This window comes from Halichoerus grypus, chromosome 6 (genome assembly GCF_964656455.1).
Source record: "Halichoerus grypus chromosome 6, mHalGry1.hap1.1, whole genome shotgun sequence".
NCBI lineage: Eukaryota > Metazoa > Chordata > Mammalia > Carnivora > Phocidae > Halichoerus > Halichoerus grypus.
The window spans coordinates 56,231,528-56,247,563 of record NC_135717.1 but is presented as its reverse complement, the minus strand read 5'-3'; the positions used below and the strand labels follow the sequence as shown (position 1 = coordinate 56,247,563).

Below are 16,036 nucleotides of genomic sequence, written 5' to 3'. Positions count from 1 at the left end.
GGCCAGCTCTGAGTCTTGGGGGAAGTCACTTAGTTTTTCATAGCTTTGATTTACTTATCCAACTTCCTTCATAAGATTGCTTTGGAAAGTTAGTTTAACTGAAGTTAATTTGTTAAGTGTTATATAAAGTTTTGAGTATTATAAATGAAACTATTAAGGGTTATAATTTCTGATATATTCAGTTACAATTAGCAATTTTCCTTCTTCCCTATTCTATGCATCTTTTTATATTTTTTTCCCCAAATGTTCATTCCTTAGGGCATTACGCTAGAAGAGTTTGACAAATTGTCTTTCAATATGATTTTAATGAGTCCTCCCTGTCAACCATTCACCAGGTATGTATAATAAATATTTCTCTGTTGAGGAAGAGTACTTTCGAAGGAATTATACCATAGTTTCAAGCATGGACACTTTGAAGACTATTAGCTGCATTTTCATAATTTTGACAATTTTCATAAATAATTCCCTTTATCCCTTTATTTATAATTCAGCTTTAATCATAAAGGAAATAGCAATTACTACCAAATGAGCAAAGCAGTTTGGTCAATAAAAGATATGCAGAGACTGTATGGGACCTCTTTTATACCTACCTAAGATACAATATTTATTTCTGACCTAAGTTACCTTAGATTAATTAAACTAATGAGTATTCAGGAATATCTTTTTAACTGATTAGTAAACTTTCATAATATTCAATTCCTAAATTACTTAACTGTAAAATTTAAAAGCTAATCAAGAATGTGTTTGTGAATTTTATGTTTCTCAGAATTCATATGTACATCGAGTAATTCTGACTTTTTATAGCTATTTTGCAATTCATTTTTTTCATTATGTAGTATTTATTTGGCTGTGTGTTTCAGGGAATTATATCTTAGGTGAAATCTTGACTAATCCATCTTCATTTAGGTATTTTTAATTATTTTAAATAATCGTAACAATCCTCTGTCTTACATGGAGTATTCCATTTAATTTAACAAGCCTATGGGATAGGTGTTAATATTATCACATTTTATAGGTGAGAATCTGAGGCATAGAAAGATTAAGTAACTTTTTAAAGGCCATACAATTAGAAAATGTCAGAGCCAGGATTTATCAATTATTTTATACGTTCCTACTTAAATGTATAAGATGATTTTAAGTGGGATATCACATGTAATAAATATTCTAATTTAAATGAATATTCTCATGCTTAATTTCCATCTTAGTTTTGCTTTATTTAAACAACTCCCTAGGAAATTAATTCCCCAAGGCTTTATTGTGCACTTATAAGCCAGGCATTGCTTTTGATACTGTAGTTCCCATCCTCAAGGAGCTTATAGTTTAAGGGAATGACTGACAAATAATTATCATATAAGGTGATATAAGCTATATAATAAATGAATGCTGGAAGTGCCATGAGAGCACAGAGGAGAAAGTGGCTTGCTGCATGCCAGGACACAGGAGTTCTTTGAGAGGCAGTATCTGAACTGTGTCTGAAAGCAGAGAGCATTCCACGTGAAGATGCCTCCAAACATATGCAAGCATACGGCCTGTTTAACCACAGTAAGTAGGACGTACAGAACAGAATGCAGCCCCAGCACCGTGTAGCCTCATCCATTACTGCGCGGGGCATGCTGTGTCTTCCCTACTACCAGCAGCCCAACTCCAGCTGCTGATGGCAGCAGTAACTGATTCTGTAATACTGTCATCATTGCAATGCCGAGAGGAAAGGGACACAGTGAGAAGAACCCAAGATTTCTGAGGTATCTCTTCAAGTCCACTCTAAGTGTCTATCTGAGCCTCAGATCCACAGATGGTTCTGGCCCTGCTGGAAGGTATGAGGGAACTGACAAGTGATGTCAAGTAACTCATCTGAGGCAATGAAGCTAGTAAGTACCCAAGTCTTAAACCCTGGTCCTCTGTTCCTGCTACCCAGACCCAATCCAAGTCTTCATTTCTGCTTGATTCTTGATCACATTGAATCTTGCTTGTAAGATCTAATTGCTAGTCCAAATACTGAAATACTGCCTGTTTACATGTCCTGTTCTGACCTAGTTAGTCTAAGCAAGTTGTAACTCCTGCTTGTAGAATCAAGCATTCAGGTTAAGTCTCTACTATTTACATTGGACAAAATTGTCTTAGTCTTACCTACTACGGTCTGCTTAGATGGTGATTAGTTATCAGTGCATTACTCTGTGTTGCCACCCTACCCAACCAGCTCATTCATCTGAACTTTTGTTGTCTCATCTGGGACAGAGCAAAAGGTATCATCAACCAGTTGTGTGTATGTGTGTTTGTGTGTCTTTCCTAAACAAAGTGATTTTAAGAGAGTAATTGATTTTAGTCTCTATTGACTATTTGTTCTTCTTTGTTCTCTTCTTTGCCTCATGTAAGTCATTTGGCATATTGTTTTATAATAAGCATATTTATTAGATAGGCAAGGCTTTTTTCATTTTTATTAAGTGAATAAATGCATTTTATTCTCTATAGCAACAAAGATGATCATATTTTTTGTGAAGACCAACTAATTTCACTTCTCTCAGTTTTGATGTTTTAAAAGTGATTTGGTATCTTTCTGTAAGGAAGATTCTTGGTGAATTTTATTTGTACCTTTTTTATCCTTTAGAATTGGCCTGCAAGGTGATGTGACTGATCCAAGGACGAATAGCCTCTTATATGTTCTAGATATTCTCCCAAGGTAAAAACTTAGATTTTTTGTACAAGCTTACCTTAAATTTAAAACTTTGGATCTGGAAGAATGTAATATTTGTCATTTTATAGCGATTAGCAGCTTATACATGCAGCTTTCAGATACTGTGCATGTCATTTATCTTCTTCTGCCATGACTGATAGAATAACTGCAAATGTTTGCCATTCCGCGGTTGCCACTATAGTGAGTGACAGGGAATTACAGTCTAATAGCTAAATTCTGCTGCCTCTCCTTACAGTATTAATGATGCTAATGTTAGTGAATGCTGTTGCCCAAGGCCTGGAAACTTGTGCTAACCCTAGAAGCTGCCATTCTATATAAATGGCAGCCCTTTGAGTTGTGCAGTTCAGAGCCTCTGTGTGAACCCATGTTTTCTGATAAAGTTCAATGGAAATTAACATTTCAAATGTTAACTTCATTAGCTATGCCATTTTTATGGGGAAAATGAATAAAATATAAGTTGTCTCTATCCTCTATAAAGCCCTTTCATGAAAAGAGAGAGTTCAGAAAATTATTTACCTCAAATCTCCCACAAGTAAGGATTTTCTTTACTTCTTACTTCTTAGTAATGACATGTTTAGAATTCCATTTGTTTTTGTTTTGTTTTAGATTACAAAAATTACCGAAATATATTCTTTTAGAAAATGTTAAAGGCTTTGAAGTATCTTCTACAAGGTAAAATATATAAGATGTGTTCATCTTAGACTTGGTATGTTGTAAGAGCCATTTGGAAATAAAGATCTTAAAAATAAACCCATACATCCTGACATTTTATATATATTATATATTTTATTCATTAATATTGATTTTGACTAATTAATAATATAAAGTTTCACAAAGTTAGGTTCACCTGACTCTCTCCCATTTTGATATGTTTGAATTTTTGCAGAATGAGCACATATTTTAATGAGAATGGTATTCCTCAATTTTAGCTGCTTACATTGTTGCCTATTTCTTTAGAAGTAGGAGTATTCTCAGTAAGAAATATTCCTCTTGATAAGCATTTTCTGTCCCGCAGTTAGGAGAAGCAAGCCCTGGATCAGAGCCCTTTCAGATGGTAGCCCAGCCAGAAAGTATCCGTGTCCTTGAACTGGCTGCTGTCTGATCAGTGCTCCCCCATCTGATTTGCTACAGACAGAGTTCATCCCAATAGCAGATTTATCATCAGTAGACTAGTGATTCCAACTCTGGATAGAATATAGCCCCAGTTGGGATAAATTATCTGGCAGCTTTATTTATTTATTTATTTATAATAGAAATCATCTCTATCTTTTTTTGAGAAATGCAATTTCTCAAGTACTGGACTTAATAATTATGACCTAGGATCATTCACTTTCTAAACAACTTCGGTGGAGGTACAGTTTTCATATAAAATGAAGTTTATGTATAATTTTTATATAAGAACCCCATTTCCAACTATAGGGTGAAAGTTTTTCTTTTTTCTCTTAATTTTTCTTTTCAGAGACCTGTTAATACAAACATTAGAAAATTGCGGTTTTCAGTACCAAGAATTTCTATTATCTCCAACCTCTGTAGGTACCACAATTATCAACATTCCTATAAATTTTCCTAAAGGGAATTTGACTCAATAAAAAGAATAGATCTGTTTTGAATAATATTATACTTAAATCTTGAAATTAGTTCAGGCATGGGTCTTACTTTCTAAAGAATATTGTACAGGCATATAGATTTATTTACACATATTTTATGGGAAATATTATATAGCTTGAAGAGAGAATATACATTTCTTTCTGTTTTTTTTTTAAAGATTTTATTTATTTATTTGACAGAGAGAGAGAGAGCACAAGCAGGGGGAAGGGCAGGCAGAGGGAGAAGCAGGCTCCCCAGTGAGCAGGGAGCCTGACATGGGGCTGGGACCCTGGGATCATGACCTGAGTCGAAGGCAGATGCTTAACCGACTGTGCCACCCAGGAGTCCTGAGAATATAAATTTCTTTTCACACAGAAAATAAAGGATAATGTGTTTTGAAAATCTGTGACTTTTGGTATTTCCAAATCAGGCGTTCTGTAGTTTGGTAATGCTTCAGAATCATCCAAAATAGAAAACAAAATGAACATATGATAGTTTTCTAATTAGTTTTTTTTTGGGACATACCATTAAAAATGCAAACACTATGAAATCTTGCCATTTGCAATGACGTGGATGGAGCTAGAGAGTATAATGCTAAGCAAAATAGGTCAGCCAGAGAAAGACAAAAATTGTATGATTTTACTCATATGTGGAGTTTAAGAAACAAAACAGATGAGCAAAGGAGAAAAAAAGAGAGACAAATCAAGAACTATAGAGAACAAACTGATAGTTACGGGGGTGGGGTGGGGGATGGGTTAAACAGGGGATGGGGCTTAAGGAGTGCCCTTGTGATGAGCACTGGGTATTGTATGTAAGTGACAAATAACTAAATAAACAAATAACTGAAACTAACATAACACTGTATGTTAACTCTACTGGAATTAAAATAAAATAAGATAAAATGCAAACATTGCTTCTATTTCATGAATATGAAATTGAAGTAAGTGGTTATGATATTTGGTAGATCTTTTATATTACAAGTATCACTATCTATTTTTTCTTTTATCATTGTGTTTGTTAGCCTCTTACTATCTTTAGCCTATTATACAGTTATTTGCCCTGAAATTAAAAGAAAACCTGTTTCAAAAATTAGATGTATATGTACTATGGAAATTGGCATTATGTCTGATCTCATTAAGTTTATTTCATATTTATTGCCTTCTAACTTTTAAAATTTAGTGCATCCTCCTTTTTTAATAAAGTGAGGCAATAAATAGCCAATAGCTATATTTGAATTTTATTTTTTATGATTATTATTAATAATGAATGTGAGAATGTCTATATAACTTCTTATCTGGGAAATAGAAAATGAAAGTGACTCAAAGACATACGACTCATCAGATTCAATCTCTGTTCATTCAAATAAAGGTACAAAGCACCAATTTAAAAGGTTTAAGAATTTGCTACAAAAAAATCTTCCACATATCAATAACAGAATTTTTTCTGGCAGAAACTAAATGCATACCTGTATGAGTTTTTTGTTAGGTGCAACAGTTGATATAGATCTCTTTAATTTCCTATATTAACTAACTGCTCTGCTTTACTCCAGCTTGGCATTCCAAATTCAAGGCTCCGGTATTTCCTTATTGCAAAGCTTCAGTCAGAACCATTACCTTTTCAAGTCCCTGGTCAGGTATTATTGTTGTTGTTGTTGTTGTTATTATTATTATTATATTGTAAGTATATCTCAGTCGGCTAATTTATTTCAAGAACTACTTTGTGGAAGCTTCTATGTTTCCTACTGAGCTTATTATATAGACCATGACCTAAGTCTATTTCCTAGGGCTTTTTCCTCTCCTGTTGCTGTTTTTATTGTTTTAAACAAGACAAAAAAAACTTTTCTTTCATTATTAGAAAAAAATATAAGTTAAAAGTTAAAAAAAACTAACATCAGTGCTGTTATCCTTCTTTCTCCCTCTCATTTCCCTTTTGACCATTGACTATTTTGTATCTGTCATTTTTCCCCCCAGTAGAAGCCATTGATTATTTTTGATAAAATTCAGTTATACTATCTTAACAATTGCTTAACAGTATTTTAACACAAATTGGTTGCATTTTCTTTGAAGTCAGTGCTGTTTAGCCTTAATTGATTAAAATATAGTGATTAGTACAAACTAGAATAAAATGCTCAATTGCTGTAGATAGGATCTCTAATTATGCAAGCAACTGTACATCTTTCCGTCAAAATTGCTGTGGAAAACAGAGTTTCAGTGATTCAGTGAAGCTCTCCTTAATAGTCACAGGTAAAAACTCAAAAGTCTAATAGGGGGTCAGTCGTGTCATTTGGATCCCCTGCCATACAATACCAATACATCTCCCCTTCCATGATGGTCAATTCCAAAAACAATGCATAAACTATATTAACAAAGACATAAGCATTAAAAATTCCTGGAACTATTTTTCTTTTACATCATAGGGCATTCATTATGCATGATTACATGTTTTGCAGGAAAAAGGTTTTCCTATGGGACTCTTGAGTAGAAATAACCTTTCAGGGGAAAAAGTGCTTTCGCTTTTTTAATTACTAGTTTTCCTTTAGATCATGGGTATGTTCCAGTTTTTCTTAAGGAAGGGGTATGGCAAACTTTGATCGAATACACATTTTCTGGAAATGTTAATGTTACTTTCTTTTCTTTCTTTTTTTTAAATGCTGTGCCTTTTAGTCCCATGACTTACTCATTCCATAACTAATGTTGCTTTCTAAACTTCTTTTTTAAATATAGTACTGTATCTATATTCAGCATACTTCCTATACAGCAGGCAGTAACTCCATGAAATAAATCAGTTGTAGCCTGTTGACACTATAGCTATATGGTGAAAAACTTACAATAACTTGTATACATCCAAGTAAATCACAATTCCTCTGTTTTTTAATGACAACTCTATAAGGCTGAAGACATTTTTTGCATAATGTTGACTAGACATTATTAATTTGTCATTTATTTTTAATAAAGCTTTGAACAGGTGTGTATTTTCACTTAATGCCAGGTACTGATGGAGTTTCCCGAAATTGAATCTGAATATCCAGGAAGAAATACAATAGATACAGAAAATAAAATTGAAAGAAAGAAAATTGAACCTAGTATTTGCTTTGATAAGAGCAGACAACGTTCTGGAAAAGAGGCCATTCTTTTTAAGCTTGAAACTGTAGAAGAAATTGACCGGAAACATCACCAGGACAGTGATCTCTCTGTGCAGATGCTAAAAGATTTTCTTGAAGATGATGTTGACGTGAATCAGTATTTTTTACCGCCAAAGTCATTGCTGCGATACGCTCTTTTGTTAGACATTGTTAAGCCCACTTGCAGAAGGTCCACATGCTTTACCAAAGGGTAGGTTTTAAAAAGCTCTTAGAATGGGATATTCAGAATAGCCAGGTTTTTATGACTATTGTTTCTTTCAGTTCTTCTCAAAACAAGGAGGATTTTACAAAATGTTTCTGCTAGAATGATTTCTTTTTTTTTTTTTTTTTTTTGCCCTTAATTGCCTGCTTTCGTGTTCAATAGAATGCACAAGTGAAAATTCCTTCTGGCAGAACATTATGTGCACAACCCACAAAAGTGCTCACAAAACACAATGCCGTTTGTTTGGTGACCTTCATAAGAGCTTAATTACCCGTGGTGGAACATGGTTTCTGTAGATACTGAATTGCTACTTTTTAGCACCTTTCTTTTCATGGCACATCAGACCTCAAAAATTTATGTCCACTCTCATGATCAATGTATAAGAAGAAATTAAATTTTAATATCAAGAAATAAAGTTACATCATCTGGTGGCCGTTAAAGCATATTTAAATTTTATTCAGTTTTTTAAATAAGTAATTTATTTTTGTGGTTCAAAATTCAAAGGTACAAAGATTGTGAGACTCCTTTCCCTGTCTGTCTCTTGCTCATCCAATTTTCCTGCCCACATGCAACCAGAGATTTCAATTTACTGTCTAATCTTCCGAAGGTATTATGTGTGAGAGTGTATTTAAATATACATGTATATTTTACCCCCTTTTTAAGTAAATGGTGATATACTGTATCTGTTATTATGTACTTTTTTCATTATACAATATAAATTGAATATTATTACATATGAGTACATAAAGAACTTTTCCATTTTCATGGTATATCATAATGTCTTTTATTGGTTACTTTTGGGTTATTTTTGAATGTTAATATGTTTTTCATCAGTTTTTTTAAACCTATAAAGAAGGGGAAAATTAGACCTTTCCAGAAAATTTTGTAAAAGATCCCTATCTCTGCTTTGTTAATGCCACTCAACCTCATTTGATGAGTAACTGTATGATTTGAAACTTCAAGCTTTCTCTTTTCACCCACTAGTTTTCATGCATGCTATGTCCCGATACAACCATACCAGATTTATTCCGATTTTGTCATGTTCTGCCCTTGTACTTTCAGGGCAACTGGTTTATTGCTTTCCATTGCCTTAAAAGACTTTACTCAGCTGTTGTCTGTTTCCAAGTCTGATAAGACAAGACTTATCAGTTTGGTAATAAAAAACAACCTTGAAATTCTTTTGTAATTATAAAGATGGTATAAAGGAAGCCTTACTATAAAAGTCTATTTTAGTGTAGATAATATAAACAGGCACACACACACACATATGAGAAAACAGATTTGCAAAAGTATTTTTCCCTGGTGTGTCTTTATATTTTAAACTGATCTATTTGGGAAAAAAGATTATGATAATATGTTGAACAGCTAGCTTGGCAGTGATCTTAGGGGAAGAAATATTACTAATACCTTGTATTTCTGTAGCTTTTTATACTTTTAATACAGTTTTTTATACAATGGTCTCTTTGTTGTATGAAGAGGAGTGAAAACACTGCGTCACGGTAGGAGGCAGACGCACATTCAGCGGGCCCGTGTTTGTCACAGTACTGGAGAGTGGGCTTTTCATTTTCAGTTCATGAGGAGAAGTGATGGTTCAGTCATTATAAAAAATAGTAGCAATTTATTTTCACCTGTATAACATTTGGTTTAATGTAGCAGGGATGCCAATATTGAATAGCATTTGGATATAAAGTCTTAAGAAGCGCATGCTTTCTAGTGATGAACATTAAGAAACTGACAATTAATACAAAGAAATGATAATTAATAATGCATGATCAAAGTGGTTTTTACACAATTCAAAACACTATGCCAAGTTTAGTGTCTGAGAAGTTTAAATAGAATGATCTTATGTCTTTCACCCAGTAATTTTTCACTTACAGAGCATATTTATGTGTTTCAGACTATTTCAGAAGGATGTAACTATGTAGATTGATTAATTCATTCAAGAAATATTTAAGGAATTTCACATTAACAAAAACATTAGATGCTGCATAATACACATGTTAATCTTTCAGTTATGGAAGCTACATAGAAGGGACAGGATCTGTGTTACAGACGACAGAGGATGTGCAGGTATTGTATATGCTTTAGAACTAAAATATTTGAAAATTAATTTAAATAAACTATTTAATACTTAAAATTTGAGAATATTAAAATAATCTTACATGTTTAATTGGGAGTGGATATACATATTACTCATATATGTAATATATATAATAATTCTTTACTATAGAATAAACCTTTTTGTTTCTTGTTGCTAGATGAGTTTATGTACAAAGAATATTTTCTATTTCACTTTCTCTTTTCTTATTCTCACCTTTGGTATTCTTTTTATTCCATAAGGAGTAAATTGAAATGCAACATACAATAGTTAATGTTCTCTAAAATTATGCACAAATATCTTAATATTCCTTTGGATCACACGCTATAAAACTGCCTTTTAGGGAAAGATATCTACCTCTTAGCAAGGCTTTTTATTAATACTTTAATTGTAAACTCTTCATGGCACCATAGTTGAAAAGGAGCTTGATATACTGCAAAAATATTCTATACTTTTGAATAATTTTGAAGTGAAATCATGTTATCTCCTTTTATACTGAATTAAACTCTTACCATTAGTAAAATTTACCCATGGTAAAAATCCTATTAGAGGCAAATGGATTTGAGAATTTATATTTACCAAATGTATTTTATCATTTTAAGAAAATAATTTGATGAAATTGATCACAAACAGTAAACATTTTCATGATCTACTTGTTCGCATTGTGAAGTTGATTTCATTGGTTATTCAGGTTTCTTTTTCATATCTTTCACTGCATTTCTTTTATGTCATATTGCCATTGTTTATTTCTTATGATTTAATTGAGGGATCAAAGCTTCCTGATTTTTTCAACATTAAGCTTCTCATTTTCAGACATTTCGTTTTCACAGTTTATATTGCCATGATCAGCCTATTATAGAGTTCATTGCAAGAGACATTTTACCCTGTGCATTTTGCTACCGGGTATCATAGCACACTATACGTTCATCCTTTTTAAAGTGTCTCACAAGAGATGATCTTATCTTAACAAATCTACTTGCACTCTACTTTATCAGTTATTTTGGCTATTTTCTTACAGATTGAGGATATCTACAAATCCCTTACCAATTTGTCACAAGAAGAAAAGATAACAAAATTGTTAATGCTTAAACTTCGATATTTCACTCCTAAAGAAATAGCAAATCTCCTTGGATTTCCTTCAGATTTCGGTATGTGGGATACACGCAGACCCCAGCTTTCGTTTATTAAAGGTCCTAGAGTTCAATAGGGACTCATACTCATGTATTTTTTTGAATAAACCCTTGACCAGAAAGATGGATGTAAGAAAACTTCTTCCTTTCCTGATCATGCCATTTTTGACATTTTCCTTCCTCCTCTTTCTGTTTTTGTTCATAACCTAAGTCCATTCCCTTCAGCCTCAATGCTCTCTCCCTTCACTCCAGTAATGGTCCCGAGTGGTTTTCAGGGAAGGAGGGCCAAACCCACAATTTCTCACCTCTCCCCACAGATGGTTATTAATAGCATGTCTGTCTCCAGCTTTATTTTCTTGATTCCATTAAGTCCTGTTCTAAAAATCCCACACTAAATCTTATGAAAGAATGCCAGAATTGTCCTTTTTATGAGGAAATTACAAGGTGGTTGAGGAATTAATTTATTTTTTTGGTGGTGAGCGTATTTGTATTTATTTTCTTTAAAGACACATACTTACCAGTTATGCATCTTTTGTCCTCCCTATAAGTGGAGAAAAGAGAAGGTGGGGAGGTGGTCTAGGAAAGTTTTCCTAATGGAAAGAGAGGGTGACTCAGAGCACAGATGCCAGAATGGACAAAAGATTATTGAGTCTGAGGCAGGGAATCTCAAGAACAAAAATGAAGATACAGTTGCAGAGGGAGAAAGACTCAGTCCTAACTCCTTTGCAGTCGGGGAAATCTAGGGATTGTTGCCATTAAGAGATTGGACACATGGCCTTTGCCTTGTAGAGCACCCCACCCCATCCCCGATCTCTCCTTCCTGGTGCCTGTGCTCTCCGTGGTCCCAAAGCCATCAGTTTCATAGGCTGGGGTAGGTGTATGGCCAGTACCTGGCTGGTGGTGACTGGGGAAAGACAGACCTCCCTAACATGCTTCCAGGACTATGCAAACAGGAAATGTATTTTTGATAACTCGGGGGTTTGCAGAAAAGCCAAATTTTTCTAAATCCAATATTGTAATATTAATACAGTACTATTTTTGAAGCAGATAATGGGTTAAATAGATCATGTTTTAAATTCTAAATAATTGATTTACAGATGAGGTTTTGAAACACATCCTTTTGTACATGGGGAGTAAACTGACTGTATAATTTGTCCTCTTGGTATTTGGTTCTCTGAGTGTAGTCACAGCAACCAGGTTTATTTTGTAACTCTCTGCCTTTTTCTTGGTGATCTCATTCAGTCACAAATGTCCTGGCGAGTGTTATTTAAGAAAAACACAAACTTCCTTGTCTTAGTCTATGTCATAAAATGAGTGGGAACATCATAAAACAAATAAAAAGCTGAGAATTGGACTCAGGAATTTAATTCCCAGTCTATTACTATTTTTTTTTCCTCTTTTAGGATGAACAATCAAAGGTACTTTCCATAGCACTAGAGAAGAGATTTACTATCTAATAACTAATTCCTACATTTTGAGTGTGTACTTCTTTAAGCAGTGGTAGTCACTGCAGAAATACTGACACTTAGCATGGACCCCAGAGTCAGACTGAGTGAGTTTGAATCCTAGCAGCACCTTAACCCCTCTGCTTTAGTTTACACCTCTATAGAATGGGGGTAATCACAACACCAACTTCATAGGGTCGTTGTGACTGTTAAGTGAGTTAACATATGTAAAATGTTTACATGCTATCTGTCACACAATATAAAATTTAAATGTCAGCTTTTATTTTTTGAAAGATTTGTTTATTTGAGGGAGAGTGAGAACGACAGAGAGGGAGAGAGAGAGAGAGAGAGAGAGAGAGCGAGCATGAATAGAGGGGAGGGGCAGAGGCAGAGGGAGAAGCAGACTCCCCACAGAGCAGGGAGCCTGATGCAGGGGTCAATCCCAGGACCCTGAGATAATGACCTGAGCCAAAGGCAGACACTTAACTGACTAAGCCACCCAGGTGCCCCAGTTTTTATTTTTAAATGATGAACATTTATTTGCTTTTATAGCCTTTACTTCATAAGTAGTTTTTTTCATCATTTAAAAATTTTACATAGGTAAATTAGGATTTTTCACAGCTCTCTGAAAATATATGTATAATATGTACAAGAAAGGCTTTTTAATTGCTTAGCCTTCTTTTAAAATATGTGATATATTTGTATAATCAGGCTTGACTGATGTCACCACTGAGCAGCACTGTGACAGAACTGTCCTTCATATGTGCATTATTGACTCTGAATCTGGAATGTTTGAGCTGCTTGTCCACTGTCAATGTTGGATTTGCATCGATCCTTTCATACATTTTGTGCTGGTTCTTTTTGTGGCTAGTGGCATGCATTCGTGAGATAGCAAGCTTTGGAAGAGGCCACTAAGCTACACTTACAGAATGAAAGCTGCTATCTTGACCTTGTTAATGCTATGTTTCTTTGTTTTTGAAGGTTATTATTATTTTTAATGTACCTAAGTTTTTAAAAAGTCACCTTCTAATTTAAAAAAGTTATGTCTGTATATAAAATACACAAGCACCCACACATATGTATAATTTTTACAAATCTGACTTGTTTGCTTTCAAACCTTTCTTACCCTGTGATGTAATCGTAATATTACAAAAGGTCATCCCTGGAATATTCTAAAAGTCTGTGATCTATTTGTATCTCTTTCTAATTTGAATGAAATAATTTTTTAGATGACTAATGTGCTTGCCTAAGACATATTATCTTTATAATAGTAATTTTATGATCTTGCTCAATTGCAAATATAATTTTATTATGTAATCACTAATTTTATTGCAGTAAGTATAATGTCAAGTGTTGATGAAGCAACTTTATCATAATCAACTCTTCCTTCTGTTCCTCACAAAATATGTAATTTGCTTTTCTTAATACTTTTATTTCCTTCATTTTATTATATAAATTTTCCTTTATTTAATTGCTATGTCAAAGGATACTAAATATGAAAATTGTAACTAACATTATAGTATATACTTCATGGACAGTCTTTTATGTTGCTACTTGCAAGGCTTTGTCCTAGCAAATTTTGTATCTGTGGGCCATTTTGTTTTGAAAAACAATACAGCAAATGGAAGTCCAATATGAGAAAGCACATTTGTGGAAACGGAAAATAAAAAACAACTGTGAGAAACTTATATCCAAAATATATAAAGAATTCTCACAACTCAACAATAAAAAGAAAAATAGTTCAATTAAAAATGGGCAAAAGATTTGAATAGATATTTCCCAAAGAAGATAGACAAATGGCCAGTAAGCACATGAAAAGATGTCTTCATCATTAGTTATTAGGGAAATGTAAATCAAAACCACAAGAAGCTACCACTTCACAAAAAGACAAACAATAACAATGTTGACAAAGATGTGGAGAAATCAGGTCCCTTATACATTGCTGGTCGAATATAAAATGGTGCAGCTACTTTGGAGAACAGTTTTGCAGTTCCTCAAATGTTAGATGTGGAGTTACTGTATGAATCAGCATTTTCACCCCAAGGAATATATCCAAGAGAGCTGAAAACGTCCACACAAAAATGTATATGTAATGCTTATAACAGCGTCATTCATAATCAAAAAGTAGAAACAGCCCAATGTCTATCAGCAGATAAATGGATAAATAAAATGTGGTATATCCATGCAATAGAATACTATTTAGTTATAAAGAGGAGGGGGTATTGGTACATCATGTTGCTTTGCTTCTTAGATTCCACATATAAGTGAGATTTGTCCTTTTTTCTCTGACTTACTTCACATAGTATAATGCCCTCAAGGTCCATCTGTATTGTTGCAAATGGCAAGATTTCATTCTTTTTTATGACTGAATAGTATTCCAGTGTGTGTGTGTGTGTGTGTGTGTGTGTGTGTGTGTGTGTGTGTGTGTGTGTGTGTAGGTTGTTTTCATATCTTGGCTATTGTAAATAATGCTGCAGTGAACATGGGGTGCATATATCTTTTCAAATTAGTGTTTTCATTTTTACCTCATAAATACCCAGAAGTGAAATTACTGGATCATATGGTAGTTCTATTTTTAATTTGTTGGGAAACCATACTGTTTTCCATAGTGGCTGCACCAGTGTATATTCCCTCAATATATTTTGCATATTAACTCCTAATTAGATATATGATTTGTAAATATTTTCTCCCCTTCAGTAGATTGCATTTTCATTTTGTTGATGATTCTCTTTGCTTTGTTATGCAAAAGCTTTTTAGTTTGATGTAGTCCCACTTGTTTATTTTTACTTTTTTTTGCCTTTGCTTTTGGAGTCAGATCCAAAAAATTCTCGCCAAGACTGATGTCAAGAGCTTACTTTACTGCCTGTGTTTTCTTTCTTTTTTTTTTTAAGGATTTTATTTATTTATTTGATAGAGACACAGCGAGAGAGGGAACACAAGCAGGGGGAGTGGGAGAGGGAGAAGCAGGCTTCCCGCTGAGCAGGGAGCCCAACGCGGGGCTCTATCCCAGGACGCTGGGATCATGACCTGAGCCGAAGGCAGACGCTTAACAACTGAGCCACCCAGGCGTCCCTCTGCCTGTGTTTTCTTTTAGGAGTTGATGGCTTCAGGTCTTACATTCTAGTCTTTAATCCATTTTGAGTTAATTTTTGTGTATCAGAGCAGAGCTTCCAGCTTTGTTCTTTCACAAGATTGCTTTGGCTATTTAGGGTCCTTTGTGATTCCGTATGAATTCTAGGATTGTGTATTACACATCTGTCAAAAATGCCATTGGAATGTTGATAGGTATTGCCTTGAATATGTAGACTGCTTTGGATAGTGGACATTTTACTAATAATTCTTCCAACCCATGAGCACGGACTGTCTTTCCATTTGTGTCTTTCATTTCTTTTATCAGTGCCTTACAATTTTTAGTGTACAGATCTTTTACCTCCTTGATTAAATTTATTCCTAGGTATTTTATTCTTTTTGATGGAGTTGTAAATGGAATTGTTTTCTTAATTTCTCTTTCTGATAGTTTGTTGTCAGTGTCTAGAAACACAACAGATCTTTATATATTAATTTTGTATCCTGTAACTTCACTGAATTCATTTATTAGTTCTGACAGGTTTTTTTTTGGTGGAGTCTTTGGGGGGTTTATATATATATAATATCATGTCATCAGCAAATTGTGACAGTTTTCCTTTTTCCTTTCCACTTGGATTCCTGTGATCTCTTTCTTTGCCTAATTGCTCTGGGTA

The 16,036-nt window shown here is 33.9% G+C and overlaps 1 protein-coding gene across 5 annotated transcripts in view; it reads left to right on the top strand.

Annotated features, from left to right (window-relative positions):
* Positions 1-16,036, top strand: part of TRDMT1 (tRNA aspartic acid methyltransferase 1) — a 56,456-nt gene that overhangs the window by 37,222 nt on the left and 3,198 nt on the right. For 2 of the 5 annotated variants that reach the window (XR_013449001.1, XM_036097061.2), the window contains exons 3-10: positions 259-335; positions 2,606-2,677; positions 3,299-3,364; positions 4,152-4,221; positions 5,829-5,912; positions 7,268-7,611; positions 9,636-9,693; positions 10,740-10,869. Coding sequence is in view for 4 of the 5 variants with exons in the window: in XM_036097061.2 (XP_035952954.2) it covers positions 259-335; positions 2,606-2,677; positions 3,299-3,364; positions 4,152-4,221; positions 5,829-5,912; positions 7,268-7,611; positions 9,636-9,693; positions 10,740-10,869 (901 nt within the window). In the remaining variant the exon portion in view is untranslated. Of the gene's footprint in view, positions 1-258; positions 336-2,605; positions 2,678-3,298; positions 3,365-4,151; positions 4,222-5,828; positions 5,913-7,267; positions 7,612-9,635; positions 9,694-10,739; positions 10,870-13,007; positions 13,713-16,036 lie in introns of those variants that run through there. The other 3 variants (XM_078075183.1, XM_078075184.1, XM_078075185.1) reach the window with 3 other exon arrangements.